General features: G+C 37.7%; 1 protein-coding gene across 3 annotated transcripts in view; it reads right to left on the reverse strand.

The window, feature by feature from the left end:
* The window catches only part of ZMYND11 (zinc finger MYND-type containing 11), a 108,450-nt gene that overhangs the window by 10,221 nt on the left and 75,740 nt on the right, over window positions 1-22,489 (reverse strand). The window contains exons 4-13 of one of the 3 annotated variants that reach the window (XM_074157484.1): window positions 21,046-21,090; window positions 18,087-18,248; window positions 9,009-9,086; window positions 8,521-8,613; window positions 7,011-7,098; window positions 5,834-5,889; window positions 5,035-5,112; window positions 4,375-4,493; window positions 2,333-2,540; window positions 406-474 (exon numbers count right to left, since the gene is read on the reverse strand). In XM_074157484.1, coding sequence (XP_074013585.1) covers window positions 406-474; window positions 2,333-2,540; window positions 4,375-4,493; window positions 5,035-5,112; window positions 5,834-5,889; window positions 7,011-7,098; window positions 8,521-8,613; window positions 9,009-9,086; window positions 18,087-18,248; window positions 21,046-21,090 — 996 coding nt within the window. The remainder of the gene's footprint in view (window positions 1-405; window positions 475-2,332; window positions 2,541-4,374; window positions 4,494-5,034; window positions 5,113-5,833; window positions 5,890-7,010; window positions 7,099-8,520; window positions 8,614-9,008; window positions 9,087-18,086; window positions 18,249-21,045; window positions 21,091-22,489) is intronic. The other 2 variants (XM_074157486.1, XM_074157487.1) reach the window with 2 other exon arrangements.

Here is a 22,489-nt window from a genome sequence, read left to right on the forward strand (position 1 = left end):
GATTCAGTGTGCAAGTCAGATAAACAAGGAAGGAAGTTCCACAGCTTCGACAAGGTCAATATTACATTTTATAAACTTAATATTCTTGACCATACAAAATCCTTTATAATTTCTGTTGTTTATAGACTTACTAACTAGCCTGAATTCGCCATTAAAAAACATATGTTGTAAGCTGACTGTTAATTTATTCATGATACAGAATATTACCATGATGACACCAATGGCTTGCACATGGGAGGTACAATTACGTTTGTTAGCAAGGAGGACCAAGCTATTGGGATGGAAATTTCAAGATTAATACTGTAAAATCAGTAAAAGGTGACAGAAATTGAAGGAGTGTCTATTAAAATTTCAGGCTTTTTGTACTTTGCTATCTCTACAAACATGGTAATCGAGGTCACTTACTTCTTTCTTGAGTTCCATACTCTGGTTACGTCGTCCTTTCTTTGCTCTTGGTTCCTGAGTAACCTTCAGCTGTGAACATTAAGAAAAGCATATTGAATCATTCCAAAAAACAGTTCATGTAAGTAGCATTCACTGTAATATGACTGATGTACCTTTTATTTGTGATTATTTTCAATTATTTAATTTAGCAAATGAAAGTTGAATACTGTTCTTAAATGAGAAGTGCACGCAATAACCTTTCCACATTATCACTGATGACTATGATTGCATGAAGGAACAAACTTCATGAACAAGTTCTAATGTTCAATATGGATTTGCTAAGATACACTTAACCATTCTTTTATTCACTTCACACATGAGTTAAAACACTTGTTTTCTGGAATATTCTGGTATCAGTGACCCATAATTAGGCAGCAGATCTCGATGGAAGCCAGAAAACAGCAATAGCTATAAAGAGAATATATATATGTAAAGATGGCAAGATTATCCACAGTTGTGATAATTGATTATAACTGTATGCTTGGAGGGGTACAAAATTTTGTGCTTTAGAATAAAAGCCAACCTCCAGCAATAGAAACAAGGGTGACATCTAAGTGAATGTTATATTATCTTACAGTGGCTTACAGAAAAGTTCTTACTCCTGCCTTTGAAGCATCCAGGACTATCTAGTGTCAGTGACAGGATACTGCAGGCTATTGCACAGCACCGAGTTTTACACTACTCTTATGTTCCTGTATCTGGGAAACCAGAGAAACAGGTATAAGCATTAACCAAGTGAAGGATGAACATCTGGGGTGGAACACAAAATATGCAAATAGACACTTCTGAAAAACTGGGAAAATGTCACTGTTATCTTTCCTAACTATTATTTGTGACCGTTTTCCTGTTTCATCACACATCATTGCATGACTGCATACACGACATTAAATAAAGGGGCTACAGAGGGTTAGCTAAGCAAACTAGACTAAAAAACCCTAAAATCACTTTGATAAGGAGCATCCCCTTAAATCAACATCCAGTTTTATAAGCTTTAAGTTTTTTAGCTACAAATTGGATGACAGACCTGTTTGACAAAAGGGCAAAGGAAGAGGGTCAAAACACACTGACTTTTTATAATATAGACTTATAGAGAGGATAGTGGTTTTAAATGAGGAAAGAAGATGTTGCCAGGGAAAACACTGCCAAAAATACAGAGAAGTACACTGCAAGCTATGAAAATCTTACTGCCAAGTTAGTAATAGTGAATATATAACACCCTCTTGGACAATGAATGACTAGCAAGGTTCAGCTGTGATAAGGGAATTTCCATATGGCAATGCAAAGTTTTGTATCTTGGCCCTTTGTGCTTTTCACCTTTGTTAAAAGTAATACAGTTTTTATTGTTTTGCAGAATTATTTTTAATTACTTTAATCAGTTGCTGGTCACATGGTCCTCAAGTGCAACGTTTGCACCTAACTTTAGTTGAACTCGCTGAAAATGTCATGATTGGTGTTACTCAGGGATCCGTAACCCAGAATATAGTCCAAAGTGAACATACTCCAGCTGTGAAAAGGCTGAACAGCTACAGGGCTGTCCCTTGATGGGAGTCCAAGAAGGCAGTGTTGCAGTCTATCTGATATCCGTGACATTTAACTTGAACATTCCTATTTAACTTTAGAATCTTGGTCTGTCTCATCAAGGTGCTGTAGGTGACAAACACTTTAAAACTTCCAGAGGTCATCCAAGAAACTGAGGAAAGAGGAAAACTCTATATTCTTGTTATTACTGAGTCACAAAACATAGGGAAAATAAGCATTTGAACCCTCTTGTCACCACAAAACTGCAGACAGAGCACAAGGTTATTTTAACAGTAGATTAATCAAAAATACGTCATCTTTGTATCCTTTAATAAATTGCCCTGATCACTAACATTGTGGCAGCACTCACCTGCTCATTGCTGGTAGAAGAGATACTCGACTCTGCCTCCTCTTCCCCTTTATCCTCATTCTTTGATTTCCAGAATCTTCCCTCACGAAGAAAACGCTGGTGCAGTTCCAGCTCATCACAGGCCTTCTTCCACCCCATACTGCGCTTCACATGCAGCCGATGGATGTTAACTGTGATATCTTGAATGTTTTCAGAGGGGATCCAGGCCCTTTAGAATACACAGTACATGCAGATTCAGAAATCTTAAATACAGGTAAAGGATCTTGACCTGAGAAACTGACTTCAAAAGCAGTTTTTCACAGTGGCCAATCACTGACAATTCCTTTTTAGTCAGAATTTTTGTATATTCAACACATTTGAATAAACATGGACTGCATACCGTTAGACATTTGTGTTATTCTAAGCACTTGTTAGCTATGGGTGCTGTGGCTGAAAGTCTCATTTTTGGCGAGCCACAAACCTCCCCCAGCACCAACAGCACACACTTCTCCTACCTGCTCTCTTGCTAAATGCCTCAAGTCAGACACAGAAACATCTTTACTGAGGGTTCATATGCTAAGTTAGCCAAGTTAGCCCCTCATCTCTTTGCTAAAAGCATCAAGGAATGACCAAATTATCACCTTGAACAGAGATATTTTGTAGTTTGGGCCCCTGTCTATCAGGACTGAACTCATGTGGGAACTGTCATGTTCTTTTGGACTGAATTCATGCCAGTAATTTGGTTCCAAAGGTACTTTGTCCTCTTAAATATTTTCAGAGTCCTCATAGAGTGAGATGGGCACCTCTTGACATTTTGAAAGGTTATACCAAGTAGCATTGGACATTAAAGAAAAATAGTCACTGTCATACACATCTACATAACAGAGTAAATACTGTAACAAATTAAATGTCTGTGATGAGATTCTCAATTCTTGCAATATGAATTTCATTTCCGCAAAGTCAAGGAAACAATGCTAATTTATACCAACCAGGAATGTGGCCTTTTGTCCAAGTCCAGCACAGTAACTAAGCACTGGCACTCCAATAAAATGTATTTTACCTATTCTATCAGCACACGTTTAAGAAGTTGCAAGCATCTCATCCCACAAGTGTCATGTTACTTTTTAAAATAGTTTGAAGCTGTGTGGACTTAATGCCAAAAGTACTAATGAGATAAGCTGCATTTGCAAACAGATTCAAGGTAAATTGTTCTGTGATTGTGACACAAATAAAGATCCTTTATCCATTTTATGCCTATTAGAAAATCTTGGTTCATATAACAAATGAAAACATGTTATGTACTGTGCAAGTTACACAAAAAGCAATTTAAATAAACAGCCTCGTAAAACACTGTTACTGAATTGTCTAGGCCCTTTTGGGATGCACCAAAATATACCACCTTCCCAACAACCATGAATTACTTTGCAAATGTCTCCTCTCCTCACATTATAGGCATATAAATCAAACAGCAAAAAAAATCAGTACATCCATTGTAGTAACACTACTATAACCCTCCCCAGCCACTGGAGATGGAAGTAAAAGCTGATCTCTAAGAGTGAAGTTTCCAATGTAAAGAGTTGTTCTCGGAAATTGCAAACGGGCTCACAGCAGGAGCTTCACCAATGTTCTAGCAGCGAGACAGAAACATTTGTGATGTTTATTATGTTACTAAAACACAAAATTGCAATATGCCTCCTCAGAAGAGAAAATTGCACAGAGTCAACGCTGCTGGTAGTAAGATTACATTTCTGTCCAATTTTCACCTTGGTCTGGATTAGCAGGCTGCTACTGATTTGAAGAAACAGCTGAAGTTCACTTGCTCTCTTTAATTAAAATGGCATTAAGTAAAATCCCTATGGCAACTGTGGAAAGGGTATCTCTGAGCCATTTGGCAACTTCAGATGTGTTAGACTAAGCTTTAAATTTTCTGAAACAATTATGGCAAAGTACTCAGTCTTTCTAATGTTGGCTACTAGCTGAGCCAGGATTTACAACATAATAGATGAGATAAATTCTTTTTAAGTTTTGTTTGTAAAAAGCAGCACATGGAATTAATAAATTACCTTTGGTGGTGATGGCCAAAAAAGCGAACATCAACTTGATTGTCCTCTTTCTGCATGACTTTGGCTGGCCAAAACCCAAAGCCTTTCATTTTGGCCCAAACCAACTCATGATTAGGTATCTGGAAAAAATGTTGTATTTATTATTGGATATGAAATATTATTTTGATTTCTCCCACAAATATTTTTCTGTAATACTACGCTAGTATCTTAAGAATATGGTTGCTGTTTATGTCTAGTGCTATTTTCATTTTATCTTCTTACAATACATATTTCCTTGTTAGATGTATTGCTTGGATCAAAGCTAAACAAATACAAAGTCTGAAAAGGGTGTAACTGCCTATTGAAAAGAGAGATCTTAAGCAGCCCAAAAATTAAACTTGCCTTTATAGCTTTATCCAGGAGCAGAATTTTATTTCTGTAAGCTCCTTATTTTCTTGTGAGACTGTTGTTAACTGGTTGATAACCAAGTTTTATAACCTATATTGTTAGAGCTTTGAACTTCAATCAACATTTCACTTGTGTAAAATATCTAGGCTTACAGGGTCTTAACCATGCTTTTGAAACAAGCCTACTGAAACGTAATATTCAAGGCATTAATGACACCAAAACTGCAGGATTTTATACAGAAAAGCAAACATAAAATCTTTGTGAGCAACATACGCAAGGATAGCAGAACCAATTGTCAGGTCGTGCGTTTGACAAATAGAAACAGTTCTTGCAAAGCTGCAGTTCATCCAGCTGGGAAAAAAAAAAAAAAAAAGGTAAATAAGCCCAAAAAATCCTATTTATGTGACTCCAGTAGTATCTTTCTCTCTTAGAACAGTAACATTTTTCAGCCTTGCTTGCTAATTTGCTGGAGTTACTTCTGCCTGTGCAAACTAGAGGTGTGAAACTTAGGTGAGCTGAGAGTGGATAAAAGGCAAGCTGCAGAAACATTATTCATGTTTTGGAAAAACAAGGCAGAAGGAGAAGACTAATTCAATTCTTAATGATTTATTATAGATAAAATGCAAAAAATCGTTCTTTAAATTAATCAAATAGTTAAAGTACATTCTGAAAGAAGTAATTCAACTGTAAAAATGGAGGAAGTGTGACAGCTCCCCTAGCTTTATTTTTTGGTCTCCTCTGAATGTTGAGAAATGTTTCAATGCCAATTACAGAATTTGGTAGGAATCTCACCTCAGACTCCATTTATATTAGCAAATACAATAATTTCTAGTCCAATTATGCATTCCTAGATTATTTTCAAAACTAAAATTTGAATATTTCCAAATGATAGTCTATTTGCAAAAAAAAATAAAAAATAAGGAATTCTGAATCAGTTGCTAGAAAGTTAGTGGAAAATTTATAACCAACTTCACACCCTTTTAATTTTTTGCAATACAAAGAATAATTTTCTTAGATTCTGAAATGAAAATCAAGTATCTTGTCTACATCTTGGTTATTTGGTACTACTTACTTCATGACATGTGTCTTTGTAAAGCATCCTTGCGATATCAGCTTGTTCACTGTCCGCTATAAAATGAAAAATAAATGGTATGAACAAAGATTTGCAGCTGTCATTGCTATGCTTTTCATGCTACAATTGTCTTGCTTGAGAATACATAACATAATTTAGTCACTTGGATAACCCTTCCATTTAAAATTTTCTAACAATCAGTTCTCTATTTGTTTTCTCTTTCATATTTATATGCAAAAATACTGTTGCAAGCTTTTGAACTGAACAATACAAGTACACATCTGTGGAGCAGCAGCAGGGAGACAGGGTTGCCTCTAATATGGATCCAGTTTCTTTCTCTGCTACTTAGTGACACACTGCAATTGTCCTAAAACACTGTGTTCTGCTATCACCACTTGACAGAAGCATGGTACAATCATGTAAGTATTTCTGCTCAGAGTAATGTTTTGCAGACTATTTATCACTATGTGTTTCCCTTTACACCTGTGTATTTCTCTATTAGCACATTCACATCTCTCCTTACCAACAACAGCATGGATCTCCTGAAGCTGTAAATTGACTGGTCCCACCCTCCTCCCAGTGTCCCTGCTGTGGGCCGTGTCCGCAGGGGAGAACCACATCCTTCCTGAAACGATGGCTCTGGAGAACCTTGTTACAGGACCTGGCTATAGCTTCTGGACATGGTGGTGGCGTTTTTCTGCTTCCAATCAGACTGTTCCACCATATCAAACTGCATCAGCAGGACACTTCTAGTGTGAATGTCGCTATATTTGCTGTCGCAATATGGCAGGCATTGCCCACGAGCGAAAAATATGTATCTATAGTACGTGTTTCTGCTGACACAGCACATCAGAGATCAGACCTCTTTCCACCCTTGAACAACATATGTATACTGGCAGAAAACTGCAGTACAGACTGACTTATGACTTAGGCTGCATAAGAAACAGTGCAAATTCCCACTAACAGGTTTAGCTAGGGAGGATGGAAATAGTTGTGTAATAGGTGGCCCAGAAAAGACCCTGCAAAGTCGTCTTGCAGCTTACTTTGATTTTTAAGGGTTCTCAACTGACCTCATCCACGCTTAAGATTATCTAATACCAAATTTGAGCCTAAACTTGGGCTTATCTTACAGATAAAGATAAATCAAATAAAGCAAGCAGTAAATGTAGTACTTTACCTCCATAGAAAATCACTGTATTGTGTAGAAGCAGCTGAGCATCTGCTTTGAATTCCTCATAACTCCTGTACTTTCCTTCATTTACTTTCTACACAAAAGAAGACATAGGACTGTGAAAAAACTGTTAAAAAGCTGTACCTGTTTTATGTAGAGAAGCTTTCACGGAAATCTGCATTATGCAACACAGATCAGACACTGCCTTTCCTGCATACAGAAGGAATACTTACAACTCTTTGATGTGGTTTGTTAATACCTGAACACTAGTTGCATTGGTCCCTTTATGCAATGCCCAGAAGTAGAACAAATGCTTTAAAACTTGACTAAATTTTAAAAAAATTATCTTGGTTATAACAAGGTGAATCTGAATAGCTTCATCATAAGCTGTGGCCCAGAACACTTGTTAACATTAAAATATATTCCCTAAGGTGAAGATTTTGTACCTTAAAATACCAGCTATTTTCAAATCAATGTTGACTGCCTTTATGCTTCTGGGATCTTCCCTTGACAGTCAGTGTTTTTCCAATGAAAGCTGACTGTCTTAGTCTTCCAAACTCATAACAAATGCCTACATGGAGCCATGCAATTTGTTTTCCCAGTATGGTCTTTTGTCTGATAAGCAATGCAGCATTTTCAGTTGTGCTCTGTCAAGAACACCTATGAGAATTCCCATCATCAAACAAAACATCATCAGTTTCTAGGATGTTATCAAGGCCAAAAAACCGTCTGTGGAAGCAGATGGAGGTGAACGAGTGAAAGGAAGGCCTAACCTGTTGGTCTCCAAAACTGCCAGTGAAGCTATTCTTTATCCATGTGTTTCAATAACAATAATAAAACAAAGGCTTTTCACATCTATGGTTGTAAAGGGCAATATATTCTACAGCACTCCATAGTAATCCAATTGCAGCAATGAATAAAGATGAATATGTCGTTCATTTTGGTCATGTGCAGCTGATTTATATGAGTCATGGTCAGACCTTTGGTTCAGAAAAAAAGGACAACATATTTACTAGTACTTTATTTTTGGAACAATTAATGCAAAACAGATGTTTTAAGTGAGTCTTGGCTTTTTCGTGATCAACAAAACCGTTAGTTCTTTATGAATCATTTAATGTTTATAAAGTTGCCACCTACACAAGGCCTTAATGACTAAAATTGGAATATGGTCAAAAACCTTGGGACAGATATGCAAACACGGGCAGTCAAGTCCATGTTCAGAGACTTAGATAAAGGCTGCTTTCTCTAAAAAATTCAGCTACCTACAGCTCATAGTAAAATCTTACTACAAAAGGAACTGAGGATACTCTATGTCTGAAAAATAGGCACCACTAGTTTTACTTACTTATGAGGAAATGTTTGAAACTTTAAGCTCCCATATCCAATGCTGGATACAACACTGAAATACTGATCATAAGCAGAATTAAACAGGATTAGTGCTTTAGTCCTTAGGGTTTATCTTTAGTGTTAAAAGACACCATAAACAGTGTGTAAGTTAGAAAGCAAGTCACTCTACCTCCTGTATAGTAGGAACATCAACAGCTGAGTGCACCAGCCTTCTATACATTGGATGTTTGTTGTCCTTCCCTTTCTTGTTTAGATCTATAGCCTGAAAGGATCATGAGACAGTGTAAGTCACTGAATTCAGAATCTGCTTAAAACACACAAAAAAAGATTAAAATAAACGCAATAGTTTGGAATATTTCAGGTGGGGAATACACAAGGCCAAACCGAAGATCCAGAATCTGACAGATTACACGTGTCTCAAACCTGAAAAATGTCCATTTCAAAGGAGCCACAGGTCCATGGCTTAAACTACTCCTGCCAGAATGATACCGACGCAAGCAATGAGACATGGTAAGTATATGTTGAAATACACACACCGCTTATGAGAAAGGAAATAAAATGACACCCTCCTATAGCCCTCCCCCCTGCACAGTCACAGACTGCCACCCTTTACAGTGCAATCCAACACTTTGATAAACTTCCCTGTTTCAGACTCACCCGCTCCTTCATACGAGAGACTATGAATCGCAGGTATGTGCTCATCTCTTGTTTACTTGTGTTTTTCTTCTTGATACTCTGTCAAAGAAAAACAGGATCATATTATTATTTTAAACTTGACTTCAAAATTCATCCAATAAAAATTTTCTCCATATCACAACATTATTTGAAATGGTAACTTTGAATCACATATCACACAATTTTTTAGGGAAAATATTTTCTGGGAAATTAGTAACACTAACATGTCACAACAACTATATATGTTGCTTTGAATTATGTCTGGGCTGAGGACTGCAGCTACACAAGAATTACAGGGTTTATTTCCTCTTGTATCCATAATACTTTGTCAAAACCTCTCATGTAAAAGAGTTTCAAATTAAAATAAAGCAATGAAGAAAGGCATTTTAGGGAGCAGTTTAAAATTTATTTAATGGTCTTTTTATTAGCAAGGCATTAATATTTTCAGTAAAATAAGATATTTTAAAAATAATATCCTGTACTATCTACAAATTATGTGCTTACTATGCAAAATGACACTGTCTAGGAGGAAGTCAAATAGACTGTAGCCAGTAAAAACTCAGAGCATTTTTTACTGCTTGAGGAACATAGCAGTCGTTGATTTTTGTGGTTCTAATCTAATCCAGATTCTGGAACACAGACTGCTTCTTTTTACCAGTTCAGGATCCACAGTTTTTCCCCCTTATCTTAGACTAGTACAGAGACTTTTACCCACCCTTCAAAGTCAATCCAGGCTAGTGGGAGGCACTGCATACTGAAACATGCTGCTAAAGGGAAGGTGGCTCTCTGCAAATGCCTAGCATGCTCTTACAAACCACCCTTCCCAACCCCAGGACACAGCAGCTGCGCACAGTTTGCATGCCCTTAAAACAGCTGCCTGAAAAGTGCTCTCTCTCCCCTCCTTGCTCTTGCCTAGTGCAGTTCTCCAAGACAAAAGCGCAGTGAAACAACAGCATGGGTTCCAGGTGTATTATCGTGAAGTGATTTCTAACTGCTCATATCTCTTGCAAAAACATTCACTCCTCCTCACACCTCCAAATGCACTGAGTGCCAAGCTGAGTTCTCCCCTTCTCCTGCCTGACGTCATCACCTGTATGCAAACTGTGTGGACCAAACTGGCTCAGTGACACCTGCATCCTCAAATTTTGATGGTCTTTAGCAAGATCCACATAATTGTGCAGATGACTATTGCTTAGCAAACACAAGAAAAAACAGAATCCGTGTCCTAATAGGTAGCTAATAGAGGTATGAAGCTTTTGAATTATTAATCACTAGAAGTGTGCTATTTCTTACTGAATTACTTGTATATGACTCTGAACATATAGAGGGAGCAGACACATTGAGTACAGAGCAACTACTTTTACATATTTACTTGGCAAGACTCAAAATTACATATTAGCACAAAAAAAAAAAAATTGATAGGATTTGATTGTGTCTCCTCTGCTTATATTCCTCCTGCCAGACACTGAAGACACTGAAAAACACAGGCTGGCCCTTGTGCTACAGCAAGTGTGCAACCTATACAGCTTAGGATTGTACTTACTGCCTCCTTCTTAAATCAAAATTGCACACATCACTACCAAGGAAGCTGTTTACTTGATTGTTTAAAAGTATGCATAGAATCATGACGATCGATACTGAAATATTGGTTCAGTCATGAACCTGCATAGATACTACAGTATGCATAACAATACTACAGCTTTATCCTGACAGGACACTACCACCATTGGGTAAAACTGACTACTGTGGAAAGGGCCAGCACCAGGTCTTTCTAACACTTACAGTGCACTTAAGCATTATTTTCATAATATTAATAGTTCCCTGACCTTCCTTCCAAACTCTGGAATGAGACAGAATTTTACCCTGCACTGTATGTCTGAATCACCTTCTGTATTTTCATGTTTTACTTTCTCTGCCGTGAGAAGGTGCATTCTGCTGGAATTCAACTCACCTACTCAGTTTTGCATAAACCAACATTGCTACTGCAAATGCAAACCCAAATGTGCATTAGATTATCTGCATTATGAAACACTGCTGTCATTTTGTCATTTTAGGCACTGGACTGCTGTATGCTTGCTAATGACACAGCATTTTAAAAGACTGAAAGTTATTAGGACACGTTAAATTCACTTGCACTGACTAGTCCTTCTATACCTCTTTTTCTGACATGGTTCTGAATTTATCATTCTTTGAAAGTATTTCAGAGTTCATGTGAACCGTTTTTCATGCCCTGCTGGGGCAAGACAGTTTTGTAAGAGACTGTGTTAAGATAGATGGTTTACAGTCTTATCCTTCAGATCATGAGAAAAGATAGATAGCTGGCTTTGTATCATTATTGATGCCAGCAACTAATATTATCTTAAGTATCAATGAAAATGATATAATTAACTTGCCAATTCAGGCAAACTTGAATTTCTCCACTTTACCTTCAATTCCCTCCATTGATTTATTTTAAGAAAAATTTGATCTCCAGGTTCCTCTACTTAATGTTGAAAGGTAATGAATTTAGGGAATCAGCCTATGAGCCAGCAAAATGTCTTTTTATGGCAAGTTTGGTCACCCTTTGTAAAAAGCAAGTTACAATCCAACTACTTCATTCACTTTTCAACAAAGATTAGCTCTTTAGGAGGCACCACTCACACATTCTTTGAAATCTACAATGGAAAATGTGTAATTTTTTAATAAAAACCCTCCTACTTTGTATTTTGAAGACTTCTAAGAGAAGTTAACCTAGAGCCACTTAAAGCAAGAAAATAGATAGTACTAGATGGGGGATAAGATTTGCATAAAATCTATTTATATTGCTCTGACACAAGAAAATATACCCACTCTCAGGTCCCTTTATAGCCAGAGTGATATAGAAGCAAGTACAATGAAAATTAGCTCTTTTAATTTCCTACTTTGGGGAAACAAAAACAATGATGGTGGCTTATGGCAAGATCCACTGTGTATCTTTTCCTACAGTCAGATCTACTAAGATATGCCACTGCAAACCTCGTTACTTAAATAAATTTCTTTCAAGAAGACTGCTAAGATTCAATCCAGCCCCAAAAGATTATCAGGATCTTTATACCTGTAGATATCCTATTTGTAGGATATATTATCTTACTATAGGGCTGGGATCGAGTTGTCTTCATAGCAGCTCATATGGTGTTATGGTTTAGATTTGTGACCAAACCAGTGTTCATAACACAGTGATGTTTTAGCTCTTGCTGAACAGTGTTTGCACAATATCAAGCCTTCACTGTTTCCCAGTCTGCCCCCACAATGAATACACTGGGGGGCATGCAAAGGGTTGGGAGGAGACACAACCAGGCAGATGACCTGAACTAACCGTACCATATAATGTCACGCTCAGCAACAGAAAGGGAGAGGAGGAGGTTTAACGGAGTCAGCCATCTGTTGCTTGGGAACTGGCTGGGCATCAGTCTACCCATGGAGGGTGGTGAGTGATTGCCATTGCATCACCTGTTTTATTTTGTTTTCTATCTCTTCTCTTCCATTTATCCACTTATTGAAGAATTTTTATCTTTACCCACAAGTTTTCTTGCTTTTACTCGGTCTCACTGGGAGCTGGGGAGAAGTGAGCGAGTGGCTGTGCGGTGCTTAGCTGCCTACCTGGGTTAACCCTCAACAAGGAAGACTCCCAAGTCACACCAACTTTTAGAGAAATCTGCAACCCTTCTGCTTTGAATCATGGTAAACTGAAAGGCTTGGTCAGGCATATGTGTTTACTTAGGGGATGTAGGAGTGAAGTAATAACCTTCACAGTAGCAATCCTCATGTAGAAGATTAATGAGATCTGGTAGGTGGAAGGCCAAGGCTGCAACCTAACTCTTTGCTTGTGGGTGCAGGACATAGCTTACACATGCCTTATTCTCTGTGGTACATCTATTTCTTAGAAGCTAGTACGTTAAGGTTGGATTTATATTCCAGATTATTAATGCTGCTTAGCTGCTATAGTGGGTAGCAATATATTGCACTGTGCAGGTGTGAGTTATTTAGCAATTCTGACATGCGTACAGTGCAGGAATTCACTACAAAACTTTAGGAACCACACAAAGTTAGCAGCAGCGAGGGGCACTGCTAAGAAACACTTTATCCTGCAGTAGCACCATTTGTGATAGAAATGACTATCCTTTGCACCCTGAGTTAGCATGTAGCTCTCAACTCCCAGGGTGACAACAGTCACTGCACTGCAGTTGCTGCAATATTTCATTTGAAGAGAAAAAAATAGGGAAACTCTAAGAAATGCCACATGTTAGTGCCAGCTTTCTGTCTAGCTATAATAATGTAAATTACATTCTCCATATAAAGAGATTTTCCTATAATCTCCCATTACCAAATATTTTTTTTTCCCCTTCCTCCCTCAACTGCCATGTGTATACACACATCAAAGAGCTTCATTTCAGTTCAGTGATGGATTAGGTGAAGGCTGCTCAATGACAGATACATGTTTCTAAGGAACCAGTTCCATTTTCAGAAGCAATTCAGGTTTCCAGTGGTGTATCTGCACAGTGGAACTATGTGCATGAGTCTAACATACATTCACTGCTGTTTAGAAACTCTTTGCTTTACCCACTGGCCCTTCGATATTTTTAGGGCTTAAATTTCCAGAGGAATTTGGTGCTACATATGGAAAGCTTTACTGCTCCACTGCCCTCTCAAACTCTCAACCCTCAGGTCCTCAGGTTTCCTGTACCATTAAGAAAGGTATGCAAGCAAATGGGATGCGTCTCAGAGCAACCAGTGTGCTGTATGCCCTAAGCAGCACACAGAAAAGTATCTGCATAAGCAGAATATGGCATAAGACCTGCCTCTTTCAAGACTACCTACAGTTAAACTAGACTTGTTACAGCTGAATACACAAATTGGTTTGTACTTGTATGGTGCATTGAGCACCTTCCGAATATGAAGCATCATATGAATTAAATATGCTTTTACATGCACAGAGAAGGCGGTAGGCAGTAGAGAAACCTCTAAGTGGAGGTTTCCCAGTTTTCTCACTGTTGCGGACAAATTCCTTTATACTTTATTAAATTCGCCTTTTGCAGTCCTTGTTCTGCTGGTTCCCTGATTTACTGAAGGGCCCATGTGGCTGCAAGGTGAATGGGAGGGACCTGCCACACACTAACACCTCCCCAGGTGTGGGCTCTGCACACTGAACCTTGTGGTGCTAATATGGGTCCTACACTAGGACTTCTGTTCACCCACCAATCCATGGCTATTATTTGTTTGATTATTCCAAATTCTGTTTATAGAATATGTTTCATCATACAGTTATCTAACAAACTCCTACCGTAACACCCCATAAAGTAAGTCAATAGAGCCATATTTTCTTCCTTCCTCGTATTTTACATCCACCATCCTGACTGACAGCTAGTACCTAAGACCCCCCGATCTAACTACTTGAGTTTCTTCACTTAAGTAACCTTCATCTTTCTGTGCTTCTAACTTTCTACTGTCATTCTCACTTGTCAAATTATGTCTAATGTTAATTGTGAACTGCATGACAGTGTATTTTTATGTACTCTACGAATGCTTAGTACACTACCAGAACTCAGAAATAGCCTATTTATAGAATACTTATCAGCACAGCATTTAATATCTTAAGCTCTACAGTTTACTTTATTCTCATATATACAAAAATCAGAAATATTGAAGCACCCACTATGATAGGTAAATTGGTTATAACTTATTGTAGAGCACATGCATGGAAGATCAATGTCTGATCAGATGATTGCAAAAAAATTTAGTAGTAAAGTTAAGCCATATGAATAAATCTTTCTTTTTGTTTCACAAATCAAAATCTATTCCTCAGGGACAAACTATATGTCACCATGCATAATTTTGGCTTTCTATAAAATTAATTTAATATCTGAATTTTTAAAAAAAGGAATAACAGTAGTCAGTTACCCTAACGTGATCAATATTCTCCTATCCAGATTTTTGTATATATCTATTTACCCACCAAAAAACCCCTAGTATTTTTTCAGTACTTTCTGTAGTCTTTAGGTGCTAAATGAACAGCTGGAGAAAATTAATTTCCTCTTTCTACCTAACCAAAGAGCAGCAAAAAATGTACAAGTCTCCTGCAACCTTCAGAGATCGAGTTGACTAACTCTGTCTTGAATGGACCATTCCAGTAGTGGGGGAATGTAACCTCTAAGTTCATTCTATATCGAGGCTTTCTCTTGTGACCTGTCTACCAGGAATTCTTCTGATAATACCAATTTATTTCACTTAAGACAATGATTACTCAGCAGTCAGGGAAAATTTTCAATCACTGCAATGTGGTTTGAATTGAACTTTGTTTGACTCTTGACTCCTACTGAGAACTATGTAGGGTACAAAATATTTAGATTGGTACTGTCAAGTTGAAAAAAAAAAATGCCAGGAACTGGAAATCCTTGCTTATGGATGCAGTGGAGAAAAACCACCAGCAGGGAAACAGAGTTCAGAGCAAGGTTTGCAAGGGACTGTTATAAACGCTATGGGAGGGAAAATATTTTAAAGTTATGAACAAATCGTTGGCAATGTCCTTTATAAAATGTTTCAGAGTAGTCAAGTGTGCATGATAAAGCTGCACAGGTTGATTGAACTAGTACAACCAGCAATTGTGAAATGAATAATCCAAAGGCTTGCTGACCTTGGCAGCATTACAGAAGCAATCTTTACATAAGAATGAAGTGTTCTTAGATTATTCTCCCAATACATTAGGTTTCAAATATACTTTTACTTCACCTTTGTAAAGATCTTTGAAATCCCCAGGTGAAAAGTGCTATGTCCAGTTACAAGAATAAAGTATAAAAATATATGCATCTCTCTGTCCCAGCTACTACTTTTCTTGAACGTACATATTTACTGCTGATAATGCAAAGTAAATCCCATTGCCCTTATGCAAGATAGTTAAGCTCTGTTATGTCCTCTGGACATCAGCCAGGGCTCTCTAAATTACCATAGTTTTTTTAATATAGGCTTCTCTCTTGCTTTTAAAATCCAATTAGAGCAGTTATTTCCTAAGAAGGTGGGGGGAAAGTAGCAGAAGAATACTGAAACCTGACACAAGGATGCTAACTCCTGTGCCAAACTAGACCTCCTTTGCTTACAGGGACTGTGCAAGCCTCCTTAGTCCAAGTTTGCAGAATTAGGGTTCAAAGTGATTCTGATTAATTATAAGGAAAATCGGAGCTGCCAGCACAGGGGGAGAAAATGTATGCCATGGCATCAAAAATGGCAATATTCACAAAATAGGTTGATCATCATCTGAGACACTGAGCAAGCCAAAGATCTCTGGGGCAGGAAGTATTTAAGAGCCCCCAGAACTGCTCTTTAGTCTTTGTATAATAAAAGGGAAACAATATGCAGAAAGACAGACCCAGTGCACATGATCTGAGTTTCACAGGATTTTTTTTAAGGTAAACATTTGTTTAATAAAGGATTTGAAGGCTTCAGGATGAAAGTCAAACTGTTATCAAAGCTGACCACTCTACGTATCTGTGCATATTTCATGCAATGATTCAGCATTTTCACTCTGATGACATCCACGTTACGAGATAGACGTTATATGCCATCTCATATACAAGGTGGCTTATTTACATTCCCTACTCTCACCAGACATCATCTAAAGTTATTGGTAAGCTACAGTGGAGACTGGATCCAGTTTACCTCATCTTAACTGTTTATAAGGACTATCAATACTTATTATGAGAACCAACAATTATTAAAAAGATTTATTTAAAAATCTGAAAGCAATTCACCTATATATGGTCATTCTTTGCTTTGTTTTTAACAGAGGGAATATTGAGTAGCTAAATTAAATGCTAGTAATTCAATATGGAGAGATACAGTACATGTCCTTATTCTTAATTGTTTTTTCCCTGCCACTACTTCTTTTTCATTCCTTTCCACTTCCTTGAGGCAGGCTCGATTTTCTTGCTATTTCCCTAAACCCTGAAGGCTCCCAACCTGAGGGAACGGCAACAGGTTTTTACAACAGGTTCTAAGGCAACAGCAGTCAGAAAGTGCTGTTTTGAAACAAAACAATCCACGTGTTTTCAAAAACTGCTTCTCCGTGCTAGAAAGCGCCTGAACCCTTACATTCCTTGCAGCACAGATCATCTGAAGGTCAGTCTGCTGCTCTACAGCTACACCTAAGCAAGGGAATTTCCTCTCCCTCCAGCAATCCAAGGCAGAGTGCAACTAGCAGTTTTATGCCTTTCTATAGCAATAACTTTATCTTAAAACATTCATATACGTTATTCCCTCCATTTAAGGAAGCCTAGGAATGTGCTCCACTGGGGGAAGTGACGCTGAGATGACAACAGAAAGGAGAAGTATCTGGCTGACTCAAGGGCAGGTACCAGTAAGCACCATCCTGACTAGACTGTTTAGTCTTCTAATGACATGCAGACAACATACCTGTTTATTCTTGGAAAGCGTATAAAAAATACTCTTTGCTGTCTCCCTACCATACTCATAAGAATAGCAATTTTAAAGAAAAAGCAATACAAATATGGATGGTATGGGTGAAATCCAGATTGGTCTTTTTGCACTGATAGAATCCACAGAGGTAAATGAGAAGCAGGATTTCATCCCATATTTTTTGATACTGCTCTCATCAGTAACGCGATTGTGGCTTTATAATGTACACTACGACTCCAATAAAATATTAAGAATGCAGTCATCAAAATACAAAAAAGTTACATTATGATTCGTTAAAATGATGTTAAGTAAAAACAGTAGCATCTTATACAGCAGTTTGTTTACTCATGTTGAAGATTTCCACAATATACTGCATTCACACGTGGCACACATATGTACACCCATTCCCACACAGTATACTGTGTGCATAAGTAAAACTTGCTCCAGTCTTCAAAAACGACCATCTGCTACATGCACCATATTTCAGTATCTCTGTATAGATGCTCTAGTTATGTACCATCATTTCAATATTCAGTTCTTTATCCATTAACCTGGCCAGACCATCTGGACACCTTAATGAATCTATTAATGAATATCAATCCTCTAATCAGCACATGAAATCTCATAGGTACTCACCCTGCAAACTGGGCACTGCCAGTGACTACTGCTGTCTCTAAGCCTGAACTCATCAGACAAACACTTGGAATGATACACACGAAAACACAGGTCACATATCAACACCTCTCCAGGCAAATGGCATTCAAAACAATACCAGTCATGATTTTCTGTTTCCCAGTCCTACAAAAAATACAAAATATTTTGGTATGACATTCTGTCAAAATCTGCAGGAACTAAGAACAAAATTGATATGTCTTGAAATCCAGCAGCAATTACACATTATAAACATTTAAAGAAGTGTATAATGTTTAAAAACAGGGGAAAACCTACATGCTTAAAGATCTTTATCAATTTAATACACACTAACTCCAATAGAATATGAATGCCAAGTTTTAGTTTTTTCAAGTGTCTGATTAGTAACAATTTCAAATATGAGCTCTGTCCACAGTGAAAAGTGGGTTTGTTTTCTATCTTTGTATAAAAAACACTTGTTGACCTCTCTATATTAGACTACAAACAAAACTGTGCACCTCAACAGACCATACCTATTTCCTTGGACTATTTCCCCTTGTTTTGATTGTTACAGTATATTTTCAACTGTAATTTTCTGAAGGGCAGTCCCTTCCAGTCTTAACTCTCTTAAAACTAACAACTTTTCAGCATCAAAGTGTTGAGTTACAAGAAAGAAATGAAATCATGAACCTATTACTGCAAGAAATGTTTCTGCTAAGCAATCCCAATGCAATTCAAAAAATAGAAAATGTTTCACTTGCAGTGCCCAATAGCACTAGGCTTATTCCTGAAATGTTCTACAGAAGACAAAGGATATGGTTCTGCTGATGCACAGATGTCTTTAATACACTCTTCCTTGAAAATTCAGCCCCAACGGCCAAATTCTGACCTTTGAAACGTGCACAAGCTTTGCTGAAGTAAATGAGAGCAGCATGCATATAATTTGGAGGCAGGATTTTGCTCTAGGAATCTATAGTACTAAAACCAAGCAGAACTGCCAGTGGCCACCATTAAATGTTTGTATTTGTTATCTGAAATGCCACACTTTTCCCTACACTTAGAAGACAAAACAGCTGTCATATCTGAGATAAAACTCCCAATGCCTTTTCATGTCAAATGTCACTTTTCAATGGGTTCAGATCTCTGAAAAAATTATTCCTATTCTTCAATAAATTATCTTGATAAAAATCTGATCAAGCTATTTTTAATGTCATGTTGTGAAGGTGGAGTTAGCAATTCCCACGAACTGCCAGAATTGGCATTTGTCCGATTCTCATTTTCCCGTGCCTGGGAACTATGGTCATTTAAGTCCTTGTGTGAGAGGTCTCCTTCAGCGGAGCAGCGTAAGAAGTGCTACACAGAAGTGGCACTTCCAGTCCCTTGTGCTGCAGAGCAGCTGTGTTGTGTACACAATTCATCGGACCAGAGTCCCCATGAACAGAAGAGATTTAGGGACAGTCTCAACCCAGATTGCCTACACTAAAGTTTATACACCACGGAAGTTGTGACTGCGGGGGCAGTAAATTTAGGGTGAAAAAAGCCCCAAAACCTTTAACCTATTATTTTTGAACTCAGAACTTTGCCCTCCTTTGTTGTTCAGATTAACACTATAACTTTTCTATTGTTTCTCCTCATTTAATTTTATTTGCCTATTCTCTATATCTCAGAATGGCATAATACCACTATATTTGGCTATAAAGAACAAATTCTTGTTTCACGAAATCCTTCCTCTTCCACAAAGTCCAGTGGCAGTAAACTTTGGAAGCCCTCTTTTTATGATATTTTAGAAACAACTAAAGATACTGCATTGTCAATGTACTTGATTTGCCTGTAGACCGAGAAAAATCAGGATAAAGTATTGCTTTGTATTTCTCCCATATTAAGTGTAATTCTTATCTTCTTTATGAAACAAACAAACAAAAAAAGATCAGATGGCAGTAAAGGGCCAATTAAGCAAGATAAAGAATCAGTTTTGATTAAAGATCTATCCAGATAAAAACCAAACCAAGAAGACCCCAATAGGTCCTGGCTACTGAGGAATTTCACCATAGAATCAGGATTCCAGGAGTCTTAATTTTTATTCATACTAGCTACTTATTGGTATATCCCAGATATTCCATTGTTAGGAAATATGCTGGCAAAGAGATGTGGAATTTCATAAACATATATGAAAATATACTTGCTGGCAAGAAAAATCATACACTCAAGCCAGAAACCATGACGTTAAATAAAGCACCAGAAGAAGCTTCCTTGAGTATTCACACTGTAAAGTTTTGAAAACATCATTATTTCTAAATATAATCACCCAGGTTTTTCACAGAGAAGATTTTTAGTTTAATGCAGTATATTTAGTGCATAAGCATATATAAAACATTCAATTATGCAATATATTTGAAAAGTTAATAAAGAAAATAAAAAAGGTACATAGCCCTTGTGAACAGCTACACTATTGACTTCAACAGCAAGGTCAGAGGCATTAATTTTGCTTCAACAGCAATGAAATGTTATTGCTTCTCTTGGTTTACATAAGTTTGAATAGGAGGAGAATGTTCTCCCAACAGATTTTTTTCATGCAAGAGATCAGATTAATTTAAGTGGCTCAAACTCTGTCTGTCAGTGCTCGGGGTAGAACAGGTCAAAATTCTCCGCCAGCTGCAAACACGGTTAAGTCTGCATTTACAAAATACACCACCAGGTGTCATCAGCCACTCCGAAAATGACTGATTAAAGGGCAACCATTGTAACACATCTTGAACTGTAACATGTGAGTAACCACTTCCAGCCCCCAGTAGAGAGAAAAAATCATCAAACTACATACATACATAATGTAGACTAAACTCAGAATTGGAAGTGATATGGATGATGGTGGTGGTTAATATAGTAAACTAAGCTATCCTAATGGAAGACAGAAACGCAATAGAAAATATGACAGAATTCAAAACCACATAGTGCAAAAATTGTTCACCTTGTTTTTTGCTGCTGTCTGGGAAAAAGGCTGCATACCGTAGGCCTTTCAAAATAAAAACAAAACAAACTTTGTATCTATACTGTAAGCCATCCGATTATCAGGATATACACAAGGCTAGAAAGAATTCATGCACAGTGACCAGGAAATCAATGTTACTTCTAACATCTGGTTGCAAACATTTCCTCCTGCATTTCTAGAATGCTACCTAATGCTTTTACACATTTTGTTTCTTTAAACTATCCCAATGTACTTACATCATTAAAAGAACCCAACACCCATCTTCTTCCCCATATACACACCCACCACCAGGCCAATTTAGAAATCATCAAGAATATTAATGATCATTAATTAACGCACTCTCTTTGATACATAAACCTTCTTTGGGCATCTAAAAAAGATCCCTGTAACATAACTTACTGCACAGGCAGTGGCCCCACCAAAATCAAAGCTTCCTTTGCTGCACATTATCAAAGGTTAAACCATCACTTTATCAATAAAACCCACAGTCCTTATTTGTGTATAAAAGGTGATACATTTTCCCAGGGCTTTGCAGAACGACGGAAGGATCTCCGCCGCAGGAACTCAATTTGCCAATAACCGTATTTCCTGACGCCAGGCAGGGAAAGCCTCCTGGGTCACCGCGCTGGCAGACGAAGGGAATCCTCCGCCGGCAGCACCCGGCCGCCCAAGTTCAGCAGTTCAGCGGCACCCAGTGACTGGCCACAACCCCCACGAGGGAGCGGGTTTGGCAGCGAAGCTGCATAGCTCAGATGCAACAGGAGGCCTTCCCCCCTCATTTGACTCCGCCGCCCGTTGCATTTGTAGATACATGCATCGGCAGGGCAGCAAACCTCTGTTTGGGGGATTGCACTTAATAGCCAAAGAGCTATATAGGCTCTATTAAGCAGAGAGGGATCTTGCAGTGATATGGGTCACTTGTGGTCACTTGATCTTTATATTCAAATCAGTCAAACATTAGATCACAAAGGTCACTTTGCACGGACATAAATAGTTGAGATTTCTCAGCAACATGAATGAAACAATGCAACAATTTTGAAAACATGGTTTAAATTATGTCCAACACGTAAGCTTCCTTTTTTTGTGATTTAAGTAGGTTGCCTTAAAGCAAATACATAAATTTATTCTGGAAGTACAGAAAAATAACATGGGACAGAAAATGTCAGGCTATCCAGAACATTTGACAATTTAAATACAGATAAACCCAACAGAAAGGAATGAATCATCATGTCGTAGCCTTTACTGTAGAATAAAATATATAGTTGTTGTCAAGAAAAGAATAATTTTAGTGCATAAAGAAAATGTCCATTATAATGCAAATGTACATGGAAAAGAAATGCTTACTCATTAGTAATGGAGATTTACTTAGCTGTAATTGAAATAGGGAATCTGTATGTTGGAGAATGTGACATCCTGCTGTACA

The sequence above is a fragment of the Numenius arquata genome, chromosome 12, assembly GCF_964106895.1.
Source record: "Numenius arquata chromosome 12, bNumArq3.hap1.1, whole genome shotgun sequence".
Taxonomy (NCBI): Eukaryota; Metazoa; Chordata; class Aves; order Charadriiformes; family Scolopacidae; genus Numenius; species Numenius arquata.